The following is a 12537-nucleotide window of genomic DNA, read 5'->3' as shown; positions in this document are numbered from 1 at the left end:
AAGGCGTTTTGTTTAAAATAGCTGTACCCTGTAAACGCTAAAGTGTTTGTGAAACTTCTCAAAGCTAAAAGTCACATCTTTATTGTTTTATTTTGGATCTAGTGTGTGTGAACTTTGTATGTTCCCCTCATAGCTGCATGGGCTTTTTCTGGGTACTCTGACTTCGTGCCACAGTCCAAAAACATTTATGTTAGGTTGATTGATGAGGTGTGTGTTGTATGAGCGTGTATGGTTGTTTATCAATATATGTGGCCCTGTGATGGACCTGCAGGGTGTACCCCTACCTTTCACCCTGTAAAGAGCCAGAATAGACTCCAACAAAAACCCATAATCCTGTAAAGGATTAAGCAGGTATAGAAAATGGATGGATGGATGGCTGTATTAAATTGATAGATGGAGTTGTGAAAAGACTTTGGGAAGATTGCTTTGTGTTCCTGTGGGAAAATGCTTGGCAATAAATTATCTCTCCATACACTATGTAATATCCAATATGCAGCACATGATATACAATATATTTTATAATTCAATGTAATGCTTGTTAAGTGTGTGATTCCCAGTCATTCTTACAAATGTCAAGAAAAGTTTGAGCAAGAGATCAACTATTAGGGCAGGCAAAAACACAAACTAAGGTCTCACATAGTATTTGTTTTTTTCAGTATTTAGATAAAAAACATAAGCAAATTATGATTTTGGGGGGGAATGTGTGTAGTGGCAGCAGTGGGAATAACAGCCCCAGTCACTAGATACAACGTACAGTATCAGTCTCAAAGCATGCAGTTTTCAAATATTGTGATGGGGGGAGCCCCTGTGCAGGTTATGCAGAGCTTTGACTTCAGTGTTGTTTACAAACTTCGACTGTACCTGCAAAGTTATTTAGCCTCGCCTAGGAAGTATAAATTGTGAGACCCTTTATAATTTCTTGAAAAGCAGTTGAAATCAAATGTGTAATGCGCCACAATTTGACAACATTCATAATAAAATGAGCAATACGATTTAATCAAAATTATACGATTTAATCAAATTCAAGACAGCAATAACAATGTACAAGGCACACAACCAGATGCTCCCACACTGTATCCTGGAGTTGTTCCAGGTGAGGGAAAGCAGGCACAACCTAAGGGGCTATGGCATTTTTGAGCAGAAATGGCCAAGAACAAAAAAAATGTCAAGGTGTATCAGTGTCCAAGGGGTGAAACTGTGGAACCGCCTGGATGAGGAACTAAAAAAAAAGTAGCTCAATTTATAAATTTAAAAAAATATATAAATCTAAAATAATGGATAAATATAGAACACAAATATAAATTATCTTCATATTAAACTGTCTAAATTATGCAACTTTCCTCCTGCAGCTATCCTCAAATCGTGAGTGACCACATTTATTTTCTTCTCTTCTTTGTTTATTTTCTTTGTTTTGTTCGTTCGTTTCGTTTTCTTCTTATTAGTATCTTTTGTTTCTGAAGTCTGCCTTTGTTGAAAAGGATAGGCAAAATAAGCCATGAGGCTTCAGCCTATACCTTTTTGGTCAAAAAAAAAAAGGAAATGTGTACATATATATAATATATATATATTTATACCTGTGTGTATACTGTACATATACAGTGTGTATATGCAAACATCTTAAAATGTAAATGACCAAAACAAAATAAACTAAACTAAACTAAGCAATATGTAAAGTAGTATGACATAAAGTCATGTCGGCGCACATATAACAATCACTCTGTATAAACTTCAAGGAAATCACCTGCGTTATACCTGCTTCAACTTTTTTAGTTTCATTCCGCACGCACAGTCTTTCCTTTTAAACGGCGGGCGCATTATCAAGTCCGGGGGGGAACTTTTGAATTAGTCCCCTCAAAGTTACAACAAAAGAACAAATAAGTTCGAAACCCTATGTTTTTAATCATTACTTATGGTCAACATAGACACATATTTTCTACACTATAGTGACTTATTCCGCTGAAGTTTGATGTAATACATTGAACTAACGTGCCCCCACCCCCCCGGTCTCAGAGTTGGTACGGTCCGTCCATCTGCTCGTCTCCGCCGCGGCTCTGATTGAAACAGATTGTGACGCTCACCGGGTCGCGATGCCACCAACTCCGACGGGACGGCAGCTACAACTTTTCTCCCGTTTGTAATGTTACGGACACATCCCACGTCGCCGACGACAAAAGTCTTTTCTGATGTGAGAAACACACGTGACACGTCTCTACTGGCCCGAAAATGTCCCCGGGATGTAGAGTTTGCGTGGAGGAGATCCAGTCCTGGTGGGAAGTCCCCGCCATCGCCCACTTCTGCTCGCTGTTCAGGACGGCCTTCCACCTCCCAGACTTTGAAATAGAGGTAAACCTCCGCTCTCGGATACTTGTGGGAACTTCAATGGCTTTTAAGGCGGAAATGAAGAGTTGTTTGTGTCAGCAGTTTTGTTTCCAGTGTTGTTCTCCGGCCGTGTTGGTTAACGAGCTTATAGCCGTGTCCTCTGAACTCCTCCTGCGGGACTAATGCCGCGTTCCATTTGTCCTCGGAAGTGGGGATTTCCCAGTTGCCAGTTGGATTTTTCAACTGGAACGCCCCTCGAAGTGGGATTTCCCACTGGGAAAGTGGGAGAGTCTTCACCACCCCCGAGTTACCATTCCAAGATGGCTGCCCCGGTTGTAAACAGTAGAAGAGAGCTCTGTAAAAATTCGTAGCACTTCATTCTAGTTTTGGTCACACTAAATCAGTCGTATACAAGTTTTGTTCGGCATATATATGCTGCTATAGTGTAATTTACATTTTCCATGTGGTATATGCGAACTACAATCTTGTTTTCCTACTTTGTAACTGGAACGCTGATAACTCGGCTGTGACGTTATTCCCGGTTCCCAGTTCCGACTTCCGAGGTAAATGGAACGCAGCATAGAGGCTGATTTATGGTCCCGCGTTACATCGCCGTAGCCTACGGCGTAGGCTCTGCGTCAACGCAGGACTATAATTCAGGCTTCAGGCGATCCTGTTAGGTAACCTGCTGGAAACCAGCCGCAATCACGCTTCCTCGAAGTTTGGACGTTTCCTAACAGGCTTAAGCTATATATAGCGACGTATAACACAGTGTTAAGGCCCACGGTGGTGCGGTGTCTGTAGTAATCTGCGTGTTGTTGTGAAGGATGCTGAGTTGTTTTTGTTGCGGAGTAACTTTCCTCCTGAACCATGTGCCACTCGTTTGTTTTCATGTGGACGAAAACTCGTGTTTATGTTGAAGTGGTAACCTTTACAGTCATTTAATAACAATAATAATAATAAAAAACAACATCAAGAAGGACTTTGTTCGAAAATGTGAAACTGTAACTGGTTTATCAAATCATTAAGTGATCAGATTTTCTCCCCCACGTCTTTTTTTTTTTTACAACAGCTGAAAACCGAGTGTTGTTACACTTTTTTTATATAAAAAAAAAGAGAGTTGGTCTCGTTTTACGTGAAATAAAGTTAAGTTCACGGTGTGAGGTTTGAGTTTATTGTCTTCAAGCCATCTGGCTCGGGTCGCCATAGGGACGCAGATGCGGCGCAGGCATTGTTTGCTCGCCCAAGTTCCGTTTTGTTGCCAGAAACGAGGATTAAAAACGTTAATTCGTGATATGAGATGGCTACTGTAAAGAAATCACCCTCCGGATCCGTCTCGGATGAAACTGATTTCTCTTTTTTACACTTTCCTAGCCGTAATTTAACTTCATCAGTCCCCTCGACCCCCCTGAACCCCTCCCTCCTCCCTCCTCATTGAAATGAACCTCGAGATCACAGTACAGTTCAGTCACATGTGGCTCTTTCCCTTGCGTTTTTGTTTTTAGCTTTACGTGTTGTTTCACGACGATCGTCTGCTGTGACAAGTGAGGAATGGTTGCATTTATAAGAAAAAGTGCTTGGGTCAACACCCCCACTTTACCGTCACTCAGCCGCCCCCACCCCCTCCTGCAGACAAACACGCAGCCATGGGCTTTGTTTTTAAACTAAAGTGTGAGCCAGATGGGGGATCGCACTGCGCCTGCTTTACATGAAAGTTAAGGGTGCTGAGAGCTGTCGCTCTTGGTCCTCTTTAGTAGTGTCCGACCGATCAGCCTTTTTTTCGATTATTTCGATCACCGATTAGGGGGAAATCAAAAAGACCGATAGTAGTGATGCACCGATTGTTTGGTAACCAAAATTGTTCGGCTGAAAATGGCAAAAAAACCACTTTTGGTGTTCGGTGGAATAAGTGGGGAAAAAAAAACGAACAATTAATAACGGCGTTGTAAAATAAGGAAATAGACTGACCGCTCCCGTAACGGTTGCGCACCACAAACACAAATCGTTGGCCAACCAAAAGGTAACCACATAAGAATTTTACCTAACATTCACCAGGAGGTGGAACCAAAACAACATAAATCAATCTATTTTTATGTTCAATAAATATTTTCTACCTTGTAATTTTGTAAAAGATTTTTTTCTTTTAAAAGCACGCCTAAATCAAATTTATTTGATTTATGCAATGGTGAAAAAATAGGCAAAATAAATGAAAAACTGCGAAGAACCATGTTCGGTATTGTTCGGTATTCGGCCAAGTGTTTATTATTAGTTTCGGTTTCGGCCACAAATTTTCATTTCGGTGCATCACTAACCGATAGCCGATATCAGCCGATACGATTATTACCCTTTTTTACCTTTTTGGGAGAAAACAAATTTCAATACAAGAATTCATTTAAATGAATGGTGAGCAATTTATTGGTTTAACTAGGAAGGACAGCAATATTCACTTCGCACGGCTCACACATCAAAAGTGCAAATTATGGAACATCAAACAAAACAAGCAGCATTTCAGTTATCAAAAATAACATTAAGTGAATTTTCTCTTTACATAAAATAAAAAAGCTGCCTATAACAAATTAAGAGGAATAACAGCCTCAATTTTAGAACAGTCAGGCACAATACTCCCAATTCCCAGACCCAAACCACAGCAAGTCCCTACTTGGAGGTAACAGTAAGCTAACTAGTACACATGACAAACAACCAAACAGTACAGGTTGTGAAAATGGCTACACAGGTTGTTTTTTTAAGTGCAAATATTTACTTAAGTTTACTTAAGTTTGAGCATGTTGAACATTCTTAATACAAAAAGAAAATGCAGTATTTCAGTAAATTTCTTAATTTTTCTTTAAAAATCGGTCGCCCACTACTTTTTAGGATGGTTATGGACTTGAGTGAGATTTGCCTTTTGTTGTGACTATAATTTATAAGTAAACTGAGAGCTGTCCTCTGGTGTAGAATCTTAATGTTCATTTAGCAAATTATCATATAGATTAAACACGTTTTAAGCCTTTCATTTGAACGAGAGGCTCTACTTTTGCAACCCACGACAAGTGATTCAAGTGATCCATTTATCTCGACCTGCATCACTAAGCAGATGACGTGTGGCAGCAGCCCTTCCCTGGATTTCCAAGAAGCATTGAGATTGATATAGCAGTCGTTGCCATCTTAATTGGACACAGAAGTGTTCAAACCTTGAACTTCAAGGTCACAGCTCCTTTTGGTTTTAATCAGCTGTAGTGTTTTTAATAATAGCTAGAAAATAAATGCTGCTTTTATTGAAAGTCGGTGCACCTTTGAAAGGAAAATTGGCAACATTGAGTGTGCTTTCATCTGGCATGAAGTAATTTCCCTTCACAACATCACAAGAATCTGCTTCCTCCTCACCCTGTTGCATATTTGTTATGAAGTTATAAAGACTTTTATCTTCTCTTACTTTGAAAATTCTCTTTTTTTTTTTTTCATTGAAATGTATTCAATTGAGTTTCCTCCACATAGTCTTTGAGAGATGACATTTAGACCGTTTCTGTGCCTAAATGTGAGAAGCATATGAGAGCACAGTGGAATACATTTAATTGACTACACCTGCAACTCTGTAAATAAAAGGCTGGACTCCATCATCCAATGAGCTGTCTCTTAAGCGGAGGCATCTTGAGTGATACTGAGAAACATCAACATTAGGTATTAAGTTAACCCTATTTTCTGGAGCTTGAGGTGAATTTTTAGCAGTTAATGTAATAGATTTTGCTGCCATGGAGTTGTTGTAATGTTCTTTTACACAAGCTTTTAGTAATGAGGCTGGTTTTCTGCACGCCTGTCATGTCTAGTCTTCTGTAAAGCAAACTTCTCTGATTATTAGTAAATGGTGTTGAGAGTGTTGAAAGTTCTACCTTAAGCTTTCTGTAACGCCCTTTATTTGATATGCAAAGCAGACTCTTGGAGACATGCCACAGTTGGGTAATTATACCTAGGCAACCCAGGCTACTTTGATAAAACAAATAAAAGACTTGCATTTTCACATACAGTACCAACATAACAATTCCCCACAATTTACTGCACGTTATGACATCTGGTGGGGTTCATATTGTTTTGCATCTATGGTTTGCCAGAATCAAGTGTTCACACTGGTGTGTGAGAGTCTGGACATTTATATTCATCTTGTTTACTTTCTGAGGACCTTGTGTCCTATAAATGAAATGAAACTGTCAGTCAAACATGTTTGGTTTGTTTAGATGCACATAGCAGCAACAAGACGAGCCTCCGTTTTGACTTTCAGTTTGAAGTGACTCACATCTACCTCTAAATTTGTCTTGACTTGTACAGTTCAGTTTTGCAAAACCGATGAGTCGTGCATGGGTAGTTGTAATAGTTTTGAGATCTTAAAGCGGTCCCTTTTGACTTACAGGTCAGACTGATCTGAACTTTGTTTACTTTAACTGTTTCTATTCTATTTTCATATTTATTTAGATATAGTTATACTGTATGCCTATGTGTCTGTTTGTGAATACCAAGCCAAGAGGTCCTGAACAAAATGTCACTATGCTGCCATAGTGACAATAAAAACTCCTGATTTTCTTATTTTTTACTTTGAGATTTACTTGCTTATTGATTGATTGATTGATTGATACTCTACCTCTGAAGATCGGATCAGTAAAAGAATCAATCAATCAAAATCATATCTCTTGATGTATGTCTTGAATTAGTCAAGAATTTGGGATGTAAAGTATCAGGGTTGGAAGCAGGAAGTGGCTGTCATTGGTGTTGATAGAGTGAGGGTGGTGAGTGATTTCACTTTATTCTGCTATCTATTTTCTTAACCCTGGCATTGCACCGGTCCTTTTCTTTGTACATGGCATGTTTCTATGGCATCTGTTTGCTGCTGCCTCTTTTTGCCACCCTGCCTGTAATGAACATGGCTCTTGTGAGTCTTAGGCCCCATTTACACATAGCCGGGTATTTACATAAACGGATATTTCCCCCTCTACGTTTTGAAAAATTCCATCGTTTACACGAGATCATTTTCAAAATGTCTTCGTTTACACGAATCCGCATAAATAGGATGTTAACGTCATGCCAGCCAATCAGAATCCTGGAAAAAACATCAACAAATGACACGTGACGTGTAACTTCCAGTTAAGGCTGATTTATGGTTCCGCGTTACATCAACGCAGAGCTTACGGCGTAGGGTATGCGGCGACGCACACCGTATGGCGCGCATCGCCGCGTACCCTACGCCGTAGGCTCTGCGTTGATTTAACACGGGACCATAATTCAGGCTTTACTTCCAAGACGGAACGAGAGTCTTTCGTTTGGAGTGACAGAGAAGTGGAGTTACTTTTAAGTGTGACTTTAGAATATAAAACAGGTAAAATACAAGAAAATATTGACGGTGGTCCCACTGGCCGGAGTTTTCAGAAATGATCGGTTTTGGTGACTTTGAGCTCCGTTTTCGTGTAAACAAACGGCCAAATCGCATGAAAACGTCTCTGTTTTTGCTCCGTGTAAACGGGGCCTTAAATGTGCACGATACCTTTTACAAAACAGTATTAAATAGTCAATGTTCAAGTATATTGGATCAGAATTGTGGCGTGTTTCCTTTGCGCCTAAATTTGTGCAAACCCAAATATCAGAAAAGAAATCCTGAAATAGAAACGGCACTAATTCGAAAAAACTCCCGATTAGGGCTGCAGTAATCGATTATTCTATTGAATATTGCATTGATTAATCAAGTAATCAGATAAAACATACTTTTGCTTAATTAAAGCCCAATTATAAATATACAATAGAAAACAAGACATATCACTTGATTAAAAACAAACAACCAATTGGTTTGCTTTATAAGAATAATTGACATTTATTTATATATTATGCAAACAAGTAAACCGTTTTTGTTAAATTTTCCAATAAAAATAAATAAAATCACTTCAAACTTAACATTTCCTGAGACATAGAAATAAATACAATTGTTTCCAACATATTTTTTCGCAAACTTGTAAGCGTGTTTTCACACTGAAAAGAATCTGTGCAAAACGCAAGCTTTAAATTAATTAAACGAGGCTTCGAGGCAGAAGAAATTCCTCGCTTATTTTTTGTAATCGAGGTACCGGATGAATCGTTGCAGTCCTACTCCAGAATATCGAATGAACCTTTAAGCTTCCAGGAGGTGGTTTTTCAGATCGATAATCCACTTATTCGCAAGACTGTAATTGAAACACTTTCTGCGCATTTCCACGTCTCTGGCAGCGCTAGATGTGATGTAGCCTGTCAATCTAAAGTAATCAAAATCTAGTCACCGACCCCCTGCAGCGCTATCTTTATCAAAGTTTCTGAGATGTAGTGGAAACGCATGACAGAAAACATCTCCCAAAGTCAATTTCTCGTTTTTAAATTACCGGTAAATGTGTTCATCCTAGAAACTACAGATATTTCAGCTTGATCATGCTCCTTGATTGTCGTTTGGAACAATTTCTGTCTTTGCCCTCCTGCTGTCAACCTTGGGGGATGTGTTCGAGGTGTGTGAGGATTCATACCACCACAGGATTAGATGTGATCCACAAGGGAGACTACTCAGAAGCTGCATATTATTAAGTTTTGCATTTTCTTGCAGTGTTTATTTTACTTACCATTCCTACTAAATGTTTCCAAAAACTTAATAGTTTATTTTTTTCTGAATACCTTTCCAAAGAAGGCTGTGTTGTACACCGCAATGTTTTGTGTGCTGTGAACCTGCTTATTCAGTGATCCAGTCCAATAGTGCTGCTGTGGCAATGTTGTGGCCACCCTTTTCTGTCTACGGTAGTGATCAGTGATAATGGAGTCCACCCCAGTCTCCCTGCATAACCTTACAAAGTAGTCCCTAGCACATTGTTACTGGGCTGATACACTTCACTGTCACTGGTTTCTACTTTTCTCAGTCAGCGAGCAGCAATCTGGGAAAGCAGTACAGAGAGCAAGAAAGGGAAAGTGGAGAACAGTGTCCTAGAGATGAAGAGCAAGTGAGTGAGGAAATGAAAGCACATTAGTAGAGTGTGATCTGCAAGAAAGTGGCTCAGGGTCAGCATGGATGTCGCCTTTGCCTGGCTTTTTGTCTCCATGGCTTATGTTAAGTTACTTGGCTATGTGTCAGTGAAATGATGCCTGAAGCCCCACGGCCAAAAGACACTGCAGGCTTCTGCTGCTCTATACTCAGTGAAGCAGCCCTCATCTCCAAACACAGCCCTTCATGCCAAGGACCTTTGTCCCTGTCCCCTCAGTCCGTGTTCTGCTGACATCTTGCTTGGCACATTATTGTGCCCCTGTTCCATGCATCTTCATGAACTGCTTGTCATTATTTCACACAAATTTGTCTCCTCTTTGGGGAGTTTTATTAAATGTCCAAAGAGGAGATTTAATAAAAACATCCAGTAAGAGGATTTTAGGTTGGATTAGAACGTTTGTATTCTTGAAAATCTTAAGAGTGTAAGTTGGTGGCGTGCATAACTAAAGTCTTAGGTCTGACGATGAGTTTACACTTTTAATTTGATAGAAGTAACGATATATAAAAACATTATATGCTCAACTTTGAACCGAGAGACTTAATTAAGAGTTAAAAGATAGTCGGTTGTGGCCGAGTTGGTTGCGCTGTCAATCAGTGAAGATACTGAAATGATGCTGTTATTGGATTGAAACATGAGGTATAAATCATTACTGACCTCAGCATTCAAACGTATTACACTTCCTCAAACTTTATTTTGGATAAATCTGAGTCGTGCACAGCTTCAGCCATGAACTCATTTTAGCACAGCATTTCTATAGTGTGGACATTTCCCCTGAGAACGGTGGGGCTGTAATCTCCCAGTCGACTGGTTGATTTATTAGTCGATGCGGCCGGCTCGACCAAACTTCTGATTAGTTGATTCTTTAATTTAATTTCATCAGGAGGAAAGAAACAAGTACTGAAGTGGGTGTTTTCAGAGCACACCTCTTTCACAGGTAACAGTCTGTCTTTGGACACCCCCTTGTTTTTGCTATCATGGATTAGCTCAACCCACTGACTAGAGATGGATATATTGTAAAGTAAAAGGACAAGGTCCGGTTATTGTTGAACTCTATCGTGTCACATCTGCAGTGTGGCAGAATTTCATATAAATAGACAATGGAAAAAAGTTTAATGCAAACTTTGCAAGCAACAGTTTGGATATCACAGCTCCACATCAAACATGGTGCATCACCTTAAAAGGGTAAGCCAGCTTGCCCCATCCGTTCTGACAATATCAGAATTGACATATTTCAATGTTTTAGTGTAATGATTGTTTTGTCACTGAGGGCGCACCCGCCCGCAACAACAGCAACATCCCGGTGCTGGATGTTTAGCCTCTCACTCCGACCACCCGTGTGCTGTTAACCTAACTAACGTGGTCCCTCTCCGTCTCTCTCTGTGTGAGGGCCTGCCTGTTTCTAGCTGTGGTAGGAGGCTGTGTTTTTATTAAATATATATTCACATTGAAATGCTGACATTTATTTGAGCCCAACCAAAATATGGGTTAGTTCCATTGTTTGTGAACCAGAAAAAAAATACTCATCGCCACGTGTACACTTCTAAATGATGGTGTCGGTCAATTATTAAAACATGACAAAACAATTGTTTTTATATAAATAATATTCCTCATATTAATTTCGACAGGCTGTAGTGTGTAATTAATTTCAGTTAAAAACATTAGTCCATCAAGAATTTTATTTGGTTGATTACAGCCCTTGAGAAAGGAAGACATGAAGCTAGTAACTAGTAAAGTTTTTAAAAAATGGTGTTGGATGAAGCGCATTAGAGGTTTCTAATATCACAAGTCAGTACACCTAACATCTGCTGCTTGATACTGCTTACAGTTTTTTTAGTTTTTTTTTTTTCTCGAGGACTCCGGCTTCCTCGCACAGACCAAAAAACGCGTGTGAAGTTAATTGATTACTCTATATTGCGTATAGGATGGAGTGAGTGAATGTAGTTTGTCTATTGTGGTCCTGCACTGGACTGGCAGTCTGTCCAGGGTGTAGCCCTTCCTTTCATGTATAGGGGATATCACAGTGATCCTGAATTGGAATAAGTAGATTAGGGCTGCAACAATTCCTCGAGTAACTCAATTACAAAAAATAATCGAGGAATTTCCTCTGCCATGAACCCTCGTTTAATTTCCTGATTGCTTGCCATGGATGTTTTAGGTCTGAATAAAACCTGTTAATTTGGATCCTAACATAAATTTTCATAACAAAATATTAGATTTTTACTCTGATGATTTTACGGACAGCTGAGTTTTTATGCAAGAGTTTATAAGATACAAAGTATGTCCAGATTTTTCCCTACTATAACATTCAAGATATCCCAATAATTTTGACATAACATTGGAGCTAAACATAACTTCTACTTTGTCCTTAAGGGATTTTAACATTATTTATTGTACAACTTTGTTGTCCCATTGAGGCTGGAAAATCATTAATAAAAATGTATGATTGTACACCATAACTTTGAAGTGCTGCAAATTCACCATTAGTGCAGAGTTGTCCGCATCATCACTAATTCATGGCTGATGAATTTGAATTTTTTATATCAGTAGTATAACCATCAATCCTCTGGATTAGAGTGGGGCATTTTATACTCTTAGCAGGGGTCGATGGCATCAGGTTTTACTAGGAGTTGTTCCTCATAAGCAGGCGATGTGTTTACACTGCTGTCCACAAGGACAGCTGCACCCATCACTCTGAGAACATCTAGTTTATCATTTTTGAGCTTTTCAGAAAGCTGCTGGTGTTATCACTGCCCTCTCCAGGGACTGAGGAAATCATGGTGTTACAAACAGATATGATTATGGTTGTGAGAGTCTGTTTATTGTAGCAGATTGCCCAGGCATTACATTGTAGCAATAAAATATCACTAAATGGTAATAAAAATGATGTGATGGTGATGAAAATCAAGTCTCTTAAAATGAAAGTGAGCCGCAGGTTGTTGAACACGGTATCTGACCCCAGAGCACACGGAGCCCGCCAGGGTTCTCAAGGAGTAGAATTCAAAATGGCCCCTCTTTGGACATCAAAACAAGGCTGAAACAGGACTCTCTCTGATACTAGCTTCTGCATAAGATGACGATTTTCATCAATCAATCAAGCCAATATTTCTATAGGGCTTTTCGCAGATAAAATCACAAACTGCTTTACAATAAAATGCGTTGTAAACTAAAATGAAATTAGTTAAAT

General features: G+C 39.3%; 1 protein-coding gene across 4 annotated transcripts in view; it reads left to right on the top strand.

Moving 5' to 3' along the window:
• Positions 1-2077: 2077 nt before the first annotated feature.
• The window catches only part of LOC133443974 (chromatin remodeling regulator CECR2), a 50926-nt gene continuing 40466 nt past the window's right edge, over positions 2078-12537 (top strand). For all 4 annotated transcript variants that reach the window (XM_061721348.1, XM_061721350.1, XM_061721347.1 and 1 more), the window contains exon 1: positions 2078-2343. In XM_061721348.1, the coding sequence (XP_061577332.1) occupies positions 2224-2343 (120 nt within the window). In that variant the 5' untranslated portion in view covers positions 2078-2223. The remainder of the gene's footprint in view (positions 2344-12537) is intronic.

Source organism: Cololabis saira, chromosome 5, assembly GCF_033807715.1.
Source record: "Cololabis saira isolate AMF1-May2022 chromosome 5, fColSai1.1, whole genome shotgun sequence".
Lineage (NCBI taxonomy): Eukaryota > Metazoa > Chordata > Actinopteri > Beloniformes > Belonidae > Cololabis > Cololabis saira.
The sequence above is the reverse complement of the archived record's forward strand: the minus strand, read 5'-3'. Positions and strand labels throughout refer to the sequence as shown.